The sequence below is a fragment of the Schistocerca nitens genome, chromosome 4 (assembly GCF_023898315.1).
Source record: "Schistocerca nitens isolate TAMUIC-IGC-003100 chromosome 4, iqSchNite1.1, whole genome shotgun sequence".
Classification (NCBI taxonomy): Eukaryota; Metazoa; Arthropoda; class Insecta; order Orthoptera; family Acrididae; genus Schistocerca; species Schistocerca nitens.
Window position 1 is genome coordinate 241,079,433 of NC_064617.1, and position 17,603 is coordinate 241,097,035.

At 46.8% G+C, this 17,603-nt stretch overlaps 1 protein-coding gene across 1 annotated transcript in view; it reads right to left on the bottom strand.

The window, feature by feature from the left end:
- Positions 1–17,603, bottom strand: part of LOC126252230 (uncharacterized) — a 596,261-nt gene that overhangs the window by 260,899 nt on the left and 317,759 nt on the right. The window contains exon 12 of the mRNA XM_049953102.1: positions 9,796–10,010. Coding sequence (XP_049809059.1) covers positions 9,796–10,010 — 215 coding nt within the window. The remainder of the gene's footprint in view (positions 1–9,795; positions 10,011–17,603) is intronic.

Genomic DNA, 17,603 nt, shown 5'->3' on the forward strand with positions numbered 1-17,603 from the left:
CACGCCGCCGAGCACTGCAGCGGCGCAGTTGCGTGCTCGAAGTGTGCGCGAGCACATGACACGCGTGACTGCAAGAAGGAGAAGGACACTCCTTGCACCTGCGTCAACTGTGGCGGCGGACACGCGGCGAATGCCCGTTCCTGCGCCTACGAGAGGAATTGGCGCGGACCGGGCAAGAAGAAGACGCAGAAGCAAGTGACCACCACACAGAAGACGTCGTTTCCAGGCGTCTAAAGGACTCTGTACAAGAAGCCATGTCAGCCTTCAAATCCGCCATGGGGGAAAGAGGGTGGCCATGTTGGCGGAAGTGGGCGAGGCTCTGCGTCAGATTGCTGTGCTGACGCAGGAACTTCGCTCAACCAGAGAAGACTCCGCCACCAGAGAAGACACCGCCACCCAGACGACTCCTGCACGAGAGAAGGAGTTCGCAACGGTGGCCACGCAAACCGACGAGCCTGCCGAAGGGGAGGCGATACAGCAAAAGGACACCGAAGCAGCTGCACAAGAGGAAGAAGAGTGGGATGAAGTACCATTCCTCCCGCTTCCGGACACGTACAACGCAAGTGCTGTACTGCAGAAGATTGCTAGTTCGCTTCTCGACGGTACATATCCTCACCACGAAAATCCTTATCCTTTTGTCCCACCAAATCATCCAAAACCGCCACTTCCACATCATGGACTTACCTATCCAGAAGATGTTACTGGACTCTCCAAGGAGGATTATGAGCTCATTAATTCCTACCCCGTTTTCACTACCCTGCAGATGCGAGGTCGAATCTATTCTCTGATCTATGGAGAACAATTGAAGGCAGAATACGTCACGTATCAAGCCAACACCGAGGAGCAGTCCTCAGTCACCAGTAAGAAGAAAAAGAAAAAGCGTCATATCGACAAGACCAAGAAATAGAATATCAGCACTCCTTGCCAGTTCCAGATATAACCAAACAGTCAAGAAACAAGTTTCATCAAGATTCTTAGGGGAGTAAAGGCCAACAGGCTACAAACTTCCACTCGAACTTCCTCACAGTGAACAAAATCAAAAGGAGCCAGCCAGCCAGCCAGCCAGCCAGCCTTGTAAGGCAGTTCGGGTCTGCCAGTCAGTTGGAACGTGTCTGGAGCGCAGTCCGGACCTGCCAGTCGGGGAGTTGTAATGCGGCACTAGTGCAGTCGGGTTGGAGCAGCAGTGAGGTCTGCGTCGACATGGCTCGCCCAACCATTGCCGCCACGCATCACTTGAGCCGGGCCACGGTCTCGGTGGATCGTCAATCGGTCGTCCTACCGGACGACGCGTTTTGGCTCGCCATCGTTCATGAGTCGGCTATGTGTGTGTGCATCGACTCCCAATTTGTCTTCGTGCGTGCTTAGTTACTGTTGGGTATCGTTCAGGCCTTCATGAAAGTGTTTGTCAGGTCGTGTGTGTAGTTGGCGTTATTTCCGCTGACAACTATTTTAGATGTTGTTGGCATTCTCAGAGCAGTTGATCGGTTGCTGCGGACCAGGGAAGTTATCTCCGCGCGGTGCAGTCGGCTGGGTCCGCTCGCGGTCCCTGCGCAGTGTCGGAGCGTGTGTGGAGCTGTCCGACCGCTACGAGCTTCGTGGCTCACCGACCCAGAACGTCAAAGTTGAGTGGTGTTTAAGTACCCAAGCCATGTCCATTTATGTTGTGTGGTTAGTTTCAGTGGTTCGCTGTTGGGGAGGTTTTCCTGTGAGCAACACTGTTTGTATTGCTGAAATTTAGCAGCTTGGTTCAAATGGTTGAAATGGCTCTGAGCACTGTGGGACATAACATCTGAGGTCATCAGTCGCCTAGAACGTAGAACTACTTAAACCTAACTAACCTAAGGACATCACACACATCCATGCCCGAGGCAGGATTCGAACCTGCGACCGTAGCGGTCGCGCGGTTCCAGACTGAAGCGCCTAGAACCGCTCGGCCACCAGAATTTAGCAGCCATGCGGTGGAATTAACTATAATGGTTGACTACAAGTGCACCAGCGGAATTTTCTGCCTTGTGCCCGTTAGTGTTCCGGTTACCTGCCCTGGCCACTAACGTAATTTCAGGGCAGCGTCCTTTCCTCACCTGTTGCCGCTGTCCAACATGGTGTGTAGCTGTGACAGCTTAATACATATTTCACTGCGGATAATCGTGTTCGTAACATTTTGTTCAAAAATATTCAAATGTGTATGAAATATTATGGGACTTAACTGATAAGGTCATCAGTCCCTAAGCTTACACACTACTTAACCTAAATTATCCTAAGGACAAACACAGACACCCATGCCCGAGGGAGGACTCGAACCTCCGCCGGGACCAGCCGCACAGTCCATGAGTGCAGCGCCTTAGACCGCTCGGCTAGTATTTTGTGTTTCAGTTTTCATGTATCGATTGGCGGCAAGCAAGTCGTTTTGTCGGTCGGTCCGTGGCTGTCCCTTGGTTGGGTTTCCGACGGATCAAGCGTAGTTGGGCTCATCACCTGTCTGACCTAAGTGAACAAGGGCAGATCGACCCCCTGGAGGCTTCTTTCTTACCAGTCTTTCTCACCAGTGTTTGATTGTCTGTTTATAATCTGTCATAGCCAATGATAAAAGAAAATTCTTTGTTTTACCGTTTTTTTTATGTAAGTAAGTTCGAATTCCGGCAAGGGGATATTTGCTAAAAGATTATTGCCATTGTGTTGTCCTTTCTTTTAATCTGGTTTAGGCAGCATAAAACTTAAGGCTTATGGTTATATTTTTTTAAAATTTTGGAAAATTAATTGGGAGCCTTCAGCCATGGAACCTTATTCTTAAAATTACTTTTCAAGCTTAAACATTGCGGCCTTCTGCCTTTGAAAGGCGATGGTAATTTGTTTTAAAATGTTGAAAATTTTACTGTGGCCTTCAGCCGTTTGTATTGCATGTTGTTTATGTTTGCCTATCCACCCTTGCCTTGAGGCTTTCAACCTAGCTGCCCCCCCCATATATATATATATATATATATATATATATATATATATATATATACTCCTGGAAATGGAAAAAAGAACACATTGACACCGGTGTGTCAGACCCACCATACTTGCTCCGGACACTGCGAGAGGGCTGTACAAGCAATGATCACACGCACGGCACAGCGGACACACCAGGAACCGCGGTGTTGGCCGTCGAATGGCGCTAGCTGCGCAGCATTTGTGCACCGCCGCCGTCAGTGTCAGCCAGTTTGCCGTGGCATACGGAGCTCCGTCGCAGTCTTTAACACTGGTAGCATGCCGCGACAGCGTGGACGTGAACCGTATGTGCAGTTGACGGACTTTGAGCGAGGGCGTATAGTGGGCATGCGGGAGGCCGGGTGGACGTACCGCCGAATTGCTCAACACGTGGGGCGTGAGGTCTCCACAGTACATCGATGTTGTCGCCAGTGGTCGGCGGAAGGTGCACGTGCCCGTCGACCTGGGACCGGACCGCAGCGACGCACGGATGCACGCCAAGACCGTAGGATCCTACGCAGTGCCGTAGGGGACCGCACCGCCACTTCCCAGCAAATTAGGGACACTGTTGCTCCTGGGGTATCGGCGAGGACCATTCGCAACCGTCTCCATGAAGCTGGGCTACGGTCCCGCACACCGTTAGGCCGTCTTCCGCCCACGCCCCAACATCGTGCAGCCCGCCTCCAGTGGTGTCGCGACAGGCGTGAATGGAGGGACGAATGGAGACGTGTCGTCTTCAGCGATGAGAGTCGCTTCTGCCTTGGTGCCAATGATGGTCGTATGCGTGTTTGGCGCCGTGCAGGTGAGCGCCACAATCAGGACTGCATACGACCGAGGCACACAGGGCCAACACCCGGCATCATGGTGTGGGGAGCGATCTCCTACACTGGCCGTACACCACTGGTGATCGTCGAGGGGACACTGAATAGTGCACGGTACATCCAAACCGTCATCGAACCCATCGTTCTACCATTCCTAGACCGGCAAGGGAACTTGCTGTTCCAACAGGACAATGCACGTCCGTATGTATCCCGTGCCACCCAACGTGCTCTAGAAGGTGTAAGTCAACTACCCTGGCCAGCAAGATCTCCGGATCTGTCCCCCATTGAGCATGTTTGGGACTGGACGAAGCGTCGTCTCACGCGGTCTGCACGTCCAGCACGAACGCTGGTCCAACTGAGGCGCCAGGTGGAAATGGCATGGCAAGCCGTTCCACAGGACTACATCCAGCGTCTCTACGATCGTCTCCATGGGAGAATAGCAGCCTGCATTGCTGCGAAAGGTGGATATACACTGTACTAGTGCCGACATTGTGCATGCTCTGTTGCCTGTGTCTATGTGCCTGTGGTTCTGTCAGTGTGATCATGTGATGTATCTGACCCCAGGAATGTGTCAATAAAGTTTCCCCTTCCTGGGACAATGAATTCACGGTGTTCTTATTTCAATTTCCTTATCTTGTTGCCTTTTTAAGATTTCTGTTTGGAGGCCTTCAGCCGTGAAAGATGGGGAGTTTGAAACTCGCAGTTGTAAAAGTTCGGCTATGTGCTGCTTTGGTTGTAAATGTGTTATTAAATTACAATAAAGTACAATTTTAAGGTCAAACTGACCCCAAACTTGCTTGGCCCTTTCCACAATCCTAATCACCTGTTCTGCCCAGCGGGTTTAGCGGACGTAACAAACCGTGTGACGTAACATTTACCAAACGAAAGTATGGTAGCGAGTACCAGAAAGTTGGTGGTTGGGCTTGGTGAGACGTAAAAACAGTGTGCACTTAACGCTGGTAAGGTGTTAGAGATCTCGAAGTTTTTCAGTAGAAAATCGAAATAATTGAGACTGGTGACGTGTGAGAGCCACGTGCTTTGAGGTACTCACGTGGCTGCAGTGTAATCGTCAACGTGAGAAAGCGCGAAGCTGTGACAGCTGTGTGCAACAAGGCCCTTACCTAATACCAATAGTGTGGTACTCGAGTCGAGATACGGAAGCAGCAAGTGCTGGGGCTGGTTTATGACGACAGTGTGCACAGAAGCACTTATCTGATGCCACTGTGGTCGTGGTGCCAGCAGGAAGCGCTGCTTGTGGTGTTACTGAGATGTCGCGACAGTTTCTGCACTTAGCTGTAGCCACTGAGAATGGTAGCATAGTTAAAATTTGTCAACGGGAATTCCTGGGATTGGTGTGTGACAGCAATTTGCACACGAGCACTTGTCTGGCGTAAGTAATTGTTATATCTCCAGTAGAATGTGCCATGATTTATCTGCTGAGGAGCATTTTGCACACTTGCATCTAACTGTCGCCATTCGTGGTGGCAGCGCAGTCGTGGTGCAAGTACAAGAACTGATGGAGCTTGTGTGTAACAGTACGCCACTATGGTGGTAGCGCCAACAAGGTGCGCCAGTAGGAAGTTGTAACTATCTTGAGCAGACACTTAAGCCCACCGTACAAAATATTAGTCACAACCTCAAAAGATCAAACTAGTCGCTTTGAAGCGCTGTAGATGGTGAGAAATGCTCCCAATTGGTCGTCTGACACTCCATTGCTGACGCAAATTATAGATATAAAATGAAATGTGTGTGCCAGTCAGCTGTATGAAATCAACGTAGGAGGATGGGAGCACGTGAAAACTTACACAATGGCAGAAATGAGCTATCGTGTTTAGATATGGACATGACCATGCGGTGAAAGAAATTGGCCAATTTGTATGGTATATCAACGCTGACTGTCCAATTTACCCAACTGCAGGAGTGTAACATGGCGTAAGAACTGCGGCAGAAAAGAGATCCGTACTGTTAGGGACAAGAGATACCTTGTCAATGACACTCGGTTTCAGACCTGACCGAAGTAGTTGCTTCCAGTAAAAGCAGGTCCAACTGAATCAGTTTCTATTTGCCAAAGGATTTGCAAAACAATGTACGCTTGGCGTTGGATACCTCACAAAAGGGTATTTTTCATAGTGACACATAAAGCTCTCAGTCTTCAGTGGGCCAAAAAACACGAAACTGGACGGTTGATGACTGCTGGGTAGTCTGGTGCTACGAGCAACGACCTTGCCGTTATTTAAATGATGCAAGGCGTCGATTGTATTGATGACCTAAAGAGGCGTTCAGTCTGGGATGTGCAGAGGGTGTGACTCAGGGCATAGATGTTTCTATGTTGTTTTGGAGGGGTTTGCTGTACCATGGCATGAGTCCACTCATTCAAGTTGTCACAAATAACAACCAGGGTATCTATTTCAACAATCTTGATAATAAAGTGTTACGCTTTCTTTTAGATCTTGGTAATTAGTATGCTGTGGACACTTTCATCTTCCAAGATGACCTCAGCTGTATTCACAGAGCTACACAGATACGTTCATGGCTTGATGAACAATCAGGCCCTGAATGGTTATCTGAAACTCCCTGTCTCAACCACACGAACTCAATCGCATATAGAATGTCTGGGACTACTTGGAACAGCAGGTGAAACATCCCCACTACTTGGTAGCTCAGTCGAGTCTAATTGTCAATGAGAGGCATCAGCTGGTTCCGGGATACTTGATGAAAGTTGTGGGCTCTCGTCCGTCCTCACTGAGCTGTGAAGATTATTAAGACTAGCGTGAATCCCGGGGGGAGTCTAACTTTTTGTTCAGTGTGCTTTCCTGGTACCAGTATGGTGATAGCGCAGTGAGGTATGTCAGATAGAAGAGTGGGTAGTTGATCTGGTGCAGAATCATAGCTGTGTGAGTGGATGTACTTACCTGAAGCCCGAATGTTGGTGGTGCAACCGGGAAGTGTAGGTAGTTGTCACCTGCGAGGTGGACACTATATTGCCCACTTACCTGCCGCTACTTTGGTGATAGTACAGTTTGGGCTGGAAGGATGTGACACTATATTGTCCATTTAAGTGGTGCCAGTACAGTGATAGTGGAGTCGTTGTGTGACAGCAGGAAGTGCAGGTAGCTGGGACCTACAAGGTGTGACACTATGTTGCCTGCTTACCTGGCGACAGTATGCTGGTAGTGTAGTCGAGGTGCACCTACGGAAAGTGCAGGTACTTGGGGCTGATGCGGTGTAACACTGTATTGTCCACATACCTGGTGTCGGTATAGTGGTAGAGCAATCAAGGAACACTAGCAGGAAGTGTGGGTAGTTGGGGCTGGCATGAGGCAACACTATATTTCCCATTTACTTGTCACCAGTATATTAGTGGTGCATTCGAGGTGCACCAGTAGGAGGATGATAATGATATTTGGTTTGTAGGGCACTCAACTGTGTGATTATCAGCACCCATACAGATTCCCGATCTTTTCACTGTCCAGTCTCGCCACTTCCCCAAATGATGAGGGCAACACAAACACCCAGTCTCTGGGTGGAGAAACTCCCGACCTGGTCGGGAATCGAACCAGGGACCCCATGATCCAGAGGCAGCAACGCTAACCAGCAGGAAGTGCCTGGTGATGTGTGGCACTACATTACCCTCTTACCTGGCTACAGTGTGAAGGAAGGACATTGAAGTGCACCAGCAGGATCGGGTTGGATTGATTTGGGGAGGAGACCAAACAGCGAGGCCATAAGTCTCATCGGATTAGGGGAGGATGGGGAAGGAAGTCGAAGGAAGCATCCTGGCATTTGCCTGAAGCGATTCAGGGAAATCACGGGTAACGTAACTCAGGATGGCCGGACGATGGATTGAACGCGAGTAGGAAGTGTGGGTATTAGTTCAGATTGTTGGAGCTGGCATGATGTGACACTACATTGCTCATTTACCTGGCGCCAGTACAGGGGTTGCGCAGTCCAGGTATGCCAGCAGAAAGTACAGGTGGTTAGGACTGACGTGATGCTACACTACATTGCTCACATACCTGGCACCACTATGATGGTAGCGCAGTCAACACACACCAGCAGAAAGTACAAGAAGTTACACAATATTGCCTACTTACCTGGCGCTAGTGTGGTAGCTCAGTTGACGTTTATTAGCAGGAAGTGCGAGTAGTTGGAGCAAACATGGCGTGACTCTGTATTGCTCACATACCTGGCGCTAGTACGACCGTAGCACAGCGTAGATGTGCCAGTAGCAAATGCATGTACGCTCATGCTCATAAATTAAGGATAATGCTGATACATGGTGAAAAAACGCTCTGGTGGTCAGTTTGCGGGTTTAAATCACCTCGGGGTATGACCATGCGGTGCATTTGACCTACGGTGGCGCTGGCAGCAGTCCACATACGCAGAGGTGTGTTGGTGCATGTCAGAGTACGGTGCAGCGAGGAAGGGTGCGGACGTTTTCAGACATGCTAATGGAGACTGTGTTGAAAATGGCTCAAGGTTCAAAAATGGTTCAAATGGCTCTGAGCGCTATGGGACTTAACATTTGAGGTCATCAGTCCCTTAGAACTTAGAACTACTTAAACCTAACTAACCTAAGGACATCACACAAATCCATGCCCTAGGCAGGATTCGAACATGCGACCGTAGCGGTCGCGCGGTTCGAGACTGAGGCGCCTAGAACCGCTCGGCCACACCGGGCGGCAAAATGTCTCAAGGAACAGATACTGATGACGTTATGAGAGGTAGAATACTAGGGCGACTGGAGGCTGCTCAAACACATCAGGTCATAGCACGGGTCCCCTGTGTGCCACAAAGTGTGTTCTCAAGATTATGGTAACCATTCCAGCAGACAGGAAACATATCCAGGCGCTACAGTACGGGATGTCCACAGTGTACAACACCACAAGAAGACTGATATCTCACCATCAGTGCCTGCAGACGGCCACAGAGTACTGCAGGTAGCCTTGCTTGGGACCTTAGCGCAGCCACTGGAACAGTTGTCTCCAGACACACAGTCTACAGGCAACAGACATGGTTTATTCGACCAGAGACCTGCAAGGTGCATTCCAATGACCCCTGCTCACAGGAGAGCCTGTAAAGCCTGGTGTCACGAACACAGTATATTGGTCATTGGAAAAGTGGTCCCAGGTTATGTTCACGGACGAGTGCACGTATAGTCTGAACAGTGATTCTCGCCGGGTTTTCATTTGGCGTGAACCAGGAACCAGATACCAATCCCTTAATGTCTTTGAAAGGTACCTGTATGGAGGTCGTGGTTTGATGGTGTGGGGTGGGATTATGGTTTGTGCATGTACATCCGTGCATGTCTTTGACAGAGGAACTGTAACAGGTCAGGTATATCGGGACGTAATTTTGTACCAGTTTGTCCACCTTTTCAGGAGTGCAGTGGGTCCCACCTTCCTCGTGATGGGTGATAACGCACAGCCCCACCAAGCTGCCATTTTGGAGGAGTACCTTGAAACATAAGACATCAGGCGAATGGAGTGGCCTCCCTGTTCTCGGAACCTAAACCCCATCGAGCACGTCTGGGATGCTCTCGGTCGACGTATCGCTGTACGTCTTCAAACTCCTAGGACACCTCAGGAGCTCCGACAGACACTGGTGCAAGAAAGGGAGGCTGTACCGTAGCAGCAGCTCAGCCACCAGATCCAGAGTGTGCCAACCCGTTGTGCGGCCTGCGTACGTGTGCATGGTGATCATATCCCATGTTGATGTCGAGGTACATTCGCAGGAAACAGTCGCGTTTTGTACCACACGTGTTTCGGGACGGTTTTCTCAACTTATCACCAATACCGTGGAATTACAGATGTGTGTCGTGTGTGTTCCCTATGTGGCTATGCTATTAGCGCCTATTCTGTGTAGTGCCACGTTGTGTGGCACCACATTCTGCAATTATCCTTAATGTATGAGCGTGAGTGTGGTTGGGGCCTGCGAGGCGTCGTGGTAGCGCAATCGACGTGGAACTGCTGGAAGTGCACGTGGTTGTGGCCTGTGACAGACATACCTGGCGCCAGTATGGTGGTAGCGCAGTCGAGGTGCGCCAGCAGGAAGTGCGGGTAGTTGGGGCTGGTTAGGCGGCCCTCGCGCGCGGTCAGCGTCTGCAGCGGGCAGCCCGACACGTCGACCGCCTGCCACGACGCCGAGAACCCTCCGCCGGACACCGAGTAGTCCGAGTGGAAGTGCAGCAGCGCCTCGTTGCTCTCCGACACGAAGTTCAGTCTGCGGGAGACAAAAGCTTCATCATACACCGAAAATACTTTACCAGATTTACGTAGTTGCCTTCTGTATACGTGGTTCTTTTTTACTAGCACAAATCGTTATTTATATTTCCGAGGTGGGAAGACTTAACTTCACATTGCTGCTGAATGCTGGTAAAAGTCTAGAATAGCAAGTAAAAATTGGAAGTGTATTGAGACATATAGTTAACAAAGCAAACGTGAAACAAATTAACGTGTGTAGTAGATCAATCAGTGTAAGTAAGAAAGTATGAATTTCTGTAAAGTTTCTTTTTCATATAGAACATAACATCCCATTGCAGACTATTTACATGTACCTAACAAGAAACCAGTGTTATATGTGTTCACATGGACTTCCATATGTCGTCTACATATACACGCCCATCTCTAGCCCTTATGTGAATAGCATTTCGACAGTTACTGTCCAATATCAAATTAAATGTAACTGAGACGAGACAGACTTTGATTTTCAATCGACAGCTCGGGAAAACGTTATCTTGTTGCAGGAAATAAAATATAATCAACCCAGTTCCCATTTGACAATTTTATAGAACTTTAAAAATCCAGCAGCCCTTTCTTGTTGTGGTAAAAGCCCCTTTTCATTTCACACCATTTTTTTCGAAACAGCGTAAAATATCAGGCATTCCCCATTTATTGAAATCTAATTTACATTTCCCTTACTGTTACCGTACGTCTCTAAGAAACAATGCTGCTCCTGTTATACTGCATTACTAAGAATTAAGGGGACCACAACGTGGTTCAGGTCGAAAAAAATCGATTTTCTGTTTTCATCATATGTTGATAGATTAAGGTTTTATTTAAGTACTCTGAAAAGGATTTTGCTGAAAAAAATTTTTTTCGAGCATTTAAAGAGCATTTTCCTACCACGTGTGTTTATGTGCCAAGCCCACTTTTCTGTCACCCACTGTCAACTCTCAGCCATATGGAGATGCCATTATTAGCAAAATAGAATGTGTAGGCCATGTTAAAAAATGTTTTTGATCAAAGCTGAGAAAACACTGTTGATATGAGAGGAAAAGAATTAGAAGATGGAAAATTGTTGACCGGACAGGGTCGGTTAACTAAAACAGAATACTTGCAGGTATACTATGGGCGGGAAATTAGGAGAAATAAAGAAAATTTGGAGGCAATGAAGATAGATGTTTGGGCCATATTCTTCCATAGGTTCTCTGCTGATGATAAGCCATGTCATGGATTGTGTCCATCAGGACAATAGGGCTCAGACAACTGGAGAATCTTATTCTCACCAGCATTCTCTTCCTGCTGCCGTTACTATAGCAACTAAACCTATTTTCAGAGACTTGGCTCATCCCGACCTTCTAAAGAAATGTCTGCATGGGCAGGCACAGAATCCAAATGAATGTTTCAACAGCATAATTTGGAACCGCCTTCCTAAAACTGTATTTGTAGGCATGCATACAATGAAACTAGGAGTTCATGATGCTGTTATTACATTCAATTGTGGTAATATTAGAAAGTGTTGGGTACTGGAAAAGCTGGGAATTAGGTGAAAATATGATCACTGGGCTGCAACATTGCGATAAAATGAGGATAGCCGATGCAGACAGGTCTGCATCTAATATGTCGAAGAAAGCTAGAAAAACATCCAGGAAGCTGAAAAAGAAGCTGGAAGACCTACTAGAGGCCAAAGAAGGGCCATCATATACAGCAGGACAGTTTTAATTAACTGTAAGTAACAAATTTTAAAAGTTTTTTCTTTAAAGCCAATTTCCCGCAAACTAAAGTTTTCAGTACATATGGCCCATTATATCAGAAACTATCATAGATATGTGAATTAAATTTTCAGAGACTCTGCATAACATAAAAAGCCACCTCTGGTACTACATTCATTAATATTCCCCCATTAGGAAGTTCACAAAAAATATTTCCTGCAGAAAAAAATAATATTTTTTGTTAATAAATTTAAAAAAGTATTTCTTAAAATCTATAAAATGGATAAATTAGATTTTAGTACAGATGACTATATTAGCATCATGTAACATACAGTAAAAATATGAAGGTCCTGCATCAAACAGATTTTTTAAGAAATGGGTCAAATACTTGCCTAAATTAGCATGGGTTAAATTCACCCGTCGCGTAATTCACTAACACATTTCTCTGATGCTAAAATTTTCTTGATTTCTTCGTGTATTCTGGTTCTTTTCAATATTTTATGAGGTATGTTGATACACACACTGATGGTAATTCGATAGCTTCAGAAGTAATGCAATATAGAAGGGAATTGTTAAGAACAGAGAAACTGGTGCAATAGTAGGCGTGACAGTGTTTTAAAATTCAAGTATAACTGAGGAAATGCTCAAGCTTATGCCATCTGTAATGACGTCAATATTGGTGGGATGTTAAACTCTATCCCACCCTCCTACCTTTGAACTTACTAGAACTAAGGAATATGCAAGATTAGGAAAGACAAGAGAAAAGAAATGATCAGAGGCAGAGATGTAAAAGACAGAAGGCTAAGAAGGAAAGTGTTAATGAGATTAAAAAGTAATGTGATTGTAGGTAATTAAGAGCTTACGTTATAACTAAAAATGAAAGGGAAGAATGGAAGGGAGACTAGGATTGAACGTCCTATCGAATGCGAGATAATTAAGGATGAACTATGGGGTGTAATTAAAGTGCGGTTACTCACAGACATCCAGCGTGGGCTGCAATTATCTTATGGCAGTGAAACTTGATAGATATGCTAAAGAGTTAAGGCGGAATCGGTTTACGCTGGAAAAATGTTCAAATTTTGGTCACCAGGTGCAAATCTGGCGCTGTGCAGCATCTCGTCGAGGTCTCTGGTGATCATATTGAACAAACTGTGTAAGCGGCAGTTTATAATAATATCAACATTATGCTACTCACGCCCCACTCCTAATCCATTACAAACGGAAACATGTCTATACGCCTTTCTTGCATTCACAGCGCCAGATTTGCACCGGGTGGCCAAAGCTGGAACGAATATTTTTCAGTATAAATTAATTCCGCGTTAACACATTAGAATATATACCAAGATACGCTGCCATACGATAATTACAGCGCATACTGGACCTCTGTGAGTAGCTGCCACCCAGTACAAGCTCGCATTTGGGGAGAAATCATTCGCATTCTTTTCAAACGACCATTACGGCATTAGTCTTACAAAATTAGGGAAAACCACGAATACTCTAAATTAGGATGGCTGGATGCGTATTTGAACCGATGTCCTCCTGAATGTGAGTTCACTGTCTTAATCATTGCTTCACCTCGTTCTGTGCAGTACACGAAGAGAAATAATAAATTATACCCCGCAGCAGACAAGACTGCGTATAATGGGAGGACAACAAAAGACGTAAGGAAAAGAAATTGTTGCAGAAATGAAAATACTCTTCAGTAAAAAAGTTCTTGGGTGACAAAACAGACAGATATCGTCATTGTCTTTGTGGAACAATTTCGCAACATCTACCAATAAGAACAACATGAAGTTCAGGATTTGGAGCCAGTTTCGTCCCACAGCACTCGCTCCATCTCGGGTGTCGAAATAGAAACCCTGATGGAGGACATCACTTGTGACGACGTCAAGTATGGGATAGCAAAGGGTCGCTGGCGTGGATGCTCTCCCTGTCCAGGTTTTCGTGGCTCCAAGGCTGCCTGCGTTGTTCGAAGAACCCCTGACGACAGCCGCCACGGTTCCGCCACCATCATAATCCCACAGGCCATCGAAGGGGAGTACAGCTGCGCATTACCGCCCCTTAAACTTACTCAGTGCCGACTACAAGGTATTTGCACGTATTATTGCGACACGATGCCGTCGGATCCTTCTGTGTATAGTATCCACGGAACAGACGATTCCAGGTGGATCCACACTACCCAGACGGTCGCAGGTGAACGTCAAGATGTGATTGCTCTAGTGGGCTGTGTGCAATCTCCATGCACCACTGGTACCCGTAACTTTGATAGCACTTTTGATTGGGTGAGACATGGTTACCTCTTTGCTGTCATGGAGTGGATGTGCCTTCCGGTCCCCTTCACTGGTACCCTACGACGTCTCTATGCAAGTTCACTGCTCCCTTGTACAGGCTAATAATCGTATCACAGGACCGGTACTGATCCGCTGATTGTTACGTAAGGTATGTTGGCTATCAATGCTTCTCTACACCCTCGCCCTGGTAGGCGGTCTCAGAACGCACTTCTCAGTATTCACACTGCAGCAATACACGTTCCACTCTCATGCCTATAGAGGAAACCTTTTGCTATGGTACACTCACTGTGCGGACTTTCAAATAAAAAATATGTCATGGTGATGTTGGTGTGGCTCTCAACTACGTACCCTCAGACTCAAAGTTGAAATATTAAAAATTTGGCTGGTTTCGTTGTCTAGGGTCTGGGATACGTAGTTGCTGCATTACAAGCCAAATGCTGCTGAGTCTACAGTATACAGTATGAATATACACATTTTTGAATCGGACAAAGGTTCCTATCACTCGTCAATTGCGAATGTAACGTAGAAGTTTATAAACGAAAGATTTAAATTAAATTAAATCTGCAGGTACTATTTTAACGACTTTAAATGATGAGTACGATAGCAGAAGTACCTCTGAGAATGCCGTAAATTTCTGCAAATCACTTATTGGTGTCAAGAAACTTCCTGGCAGAATTAAAACTGTGTTCCGGACCGAGACTCGAACTCGGGACCGAGGGGGCGAGTCTCGGTCCGGCAGACAGTTTTAATCTGCCAGGAAGTTTCATATCAGCGCACACTCCGCTGCAGAGTGAAAATCTTATTCTGGGCTTATTGGTGTCGATTGTCCAGCAATGAAATAAAATATAAGTTGAATAAAAGGGAAACAATAGATTCCTAGTGCACGTAATTAGTTATGAACAACAAAATAGCTCTCGAGATATTCACTTCTAAACGCATAGGAGCCACGGAAATCTCACAAGTGCACAAGTCAGCACTACGAAGTACTTCTATCCGCCGCGACCACGAGCAAACCGCTCCACAGTCCAAGTCTCTCTCCGCGACCGTCCGCAACTCTCCTTGTCCTGTCTCGTTCTGTCCGTGTCCTGTGCCATCCTGCCCAGAACTCTTCTCGCTTCGCACTGTTCACAACCTCCCGTGTCCTGTGCAACTGTCCATCCTGTCCCGTACTGCCGAGAACTCCCACGTGTCCTCTCCGGAAACGATGTTCCTCCCCAACCTCCATACGCCTCTCTTAGTAACGAGTGCTGTGATTGGCTAGAGCGCCCCCTCCATGTTTCCAAGCCAACGTACAAATGGTTCAAATGGCTCTGAGCACTATGGGACTTAACATCGGAGGTCATCAGTCCCCTAGAACTTAGAACTACTTAAACCTAACTAACCTAAGGACAGCACACACACCCATGCCCGAGGCAGGATTCGAACCAGCGACCGTAGCGGTCGCGCGGTTCCAGACTGAAGCGGTTCTAGGAACCGCTTGGCCACATCGGCCGGCCCAACGTACACTCACAAACATATTGAAACACATACGAAATACTGGATTTACATTTAAATAACTTGAAAATTAAATAAATATTCCTACGGCTACACGCTCTAACACACATTATTTAATACATAAACAAATAACATATATCAAAGGAATAACCAAAAAAGGTAGGCCAGTAGCCTGATGTCTCTGTGCTTTCTCGAACGTAGTAAATATTTAACCAATTTCTTCATGAATAGTATATATTGGATATAGACATAGATGAATAAATATATTGTTAAGCAGGCTGCTACTGTTTTTTCGTGTAACTGTGGAGAACTTATGGCCTGACGCGATCGATAGTAATCGGCCACTTTGACCTCCAATAACTCATGTACTATTCAAATTACATGCCTGTAATCTATACCAATTTAGGTTTACACTAATAGCTTTCTAAAGACACGTCGATCGACGAAATCAGATAAGGCATTTACATTTTGGAAATTCATTGCTGGGTGTTACTTGTCTAATTTACAGTCAGATATTAAACTTTGAACTAAGAAAGATATTCAAAATCTGATTACACCATCAGAATCGACGTGTAAATAATGGTAATGTACATGTTTCGGTTTGAAGTATCGTGATTCCTCTGGTTACTATTAATTTCTATATGAACTGTGAAATGTCTGTCATTAAGGTTTCACAAAGTCCGCCATCTTTGGCACTCCCGGCGTGTCTCCTTCATCGACACAGTGTCACCATGGAATTCCCTGCCACGTCCTCTCTAGACCCGGGCTAACGTTCGGCATCACGTGTTTGCTGCCAGGCCCCGGATTGCCGAACAGCCCGCGCGGCCACGCCAACTCCGAATATTTCCAGGGAGCCGCAACTCGCTCGTTACCTCACAACAGGAAGAGGTCACACACATACTTGATCTGATCTCCACGTATGGGGACGTGGCAGGTAATGCTTTGAGCGCTGACAAATCTGCTACGATGTCAACTGGCCCCAGACACACTCGATAAAAACTGACGCCTCTACCTTGCATCCAGAGCTTTAAATACCTCGGTATCGTCTTTACTTCCATCTCCCATTGCAGCCTTCAGGTCAGCTGGATGACCTTTCGCCAACATCCCTTCCATTGTCTTGATGCACTGCAGTGTGTGGAATATCTGAACGTTCGTGTAGTTTCTACCTGGTACACATAGACCACGACCTTCCGATGTCGCCGGCGGTTGGTTGCAACGTACAGGCTGCACTGAGCTACTTCATGATGGCTTGTAACATTTTTAAGGTAAAATATGATACACTCACACTCTCCTGGAAAGCTTGGGGACTTAGACTCACCAATGTCCGGTGTCGTGCGGCGGTCTTGTATCTGAACATCATGAACAAACAGTGATCGGGCACAGGGAATTCACTCACATGACGAATCTCGGACATTAACACACCAGACTCCATTTCCCTCGGTACGATATGTTGTGCCTCTATTTTAACGCTTGTTTGTCTCTTTTGCGGACCTGAGATACATATCCACTGGCCTCCCATGTACGATGAACTCCGCACCTCGTCCATGTCCTGTCTGAAGGATTTCTACATTCAGTTGCTGGGTGGTGTGCCTTGCAACAACGTTGAGATCAAATATCCATAAACAAGGTGTTGTGGCGTAACTTTCATCAGCCATACCTCACAACATTAGTCTGAACGACATGGTATTACGTCGCCTGTGGAAAATTCGCCACTAACCAGCATTTACATGCGATTAATTTGGTGTGAAACTCCTTTATGCTCCACATGTCACTCAGTGGACATGAGTTGGTGTTCGTGAAGTCAGGACGCTGGGGCAGCAAATGGTCGCCTGTTACCTCCGCACCCCTTCATCCGTGGTCGAACAGTATGCTTTGATTAGCCTTGGATGACGTGTGTTTTCCTGCAGCCATATCACATGCGATAGTCTGGGTCAAACGATGGACGGTCTCTTACCTTTATGGAGATGGGAGCAAATCGCAGCTCGTTCGTTGAACCCTCCTACAGAATGAACATGTGGTGACTGAACGACATCCACGCTACATCGCCTATTTAGTCAACTACCTCCGCGGGGTTTTCCGCGATCCCCGCTCAGCTGA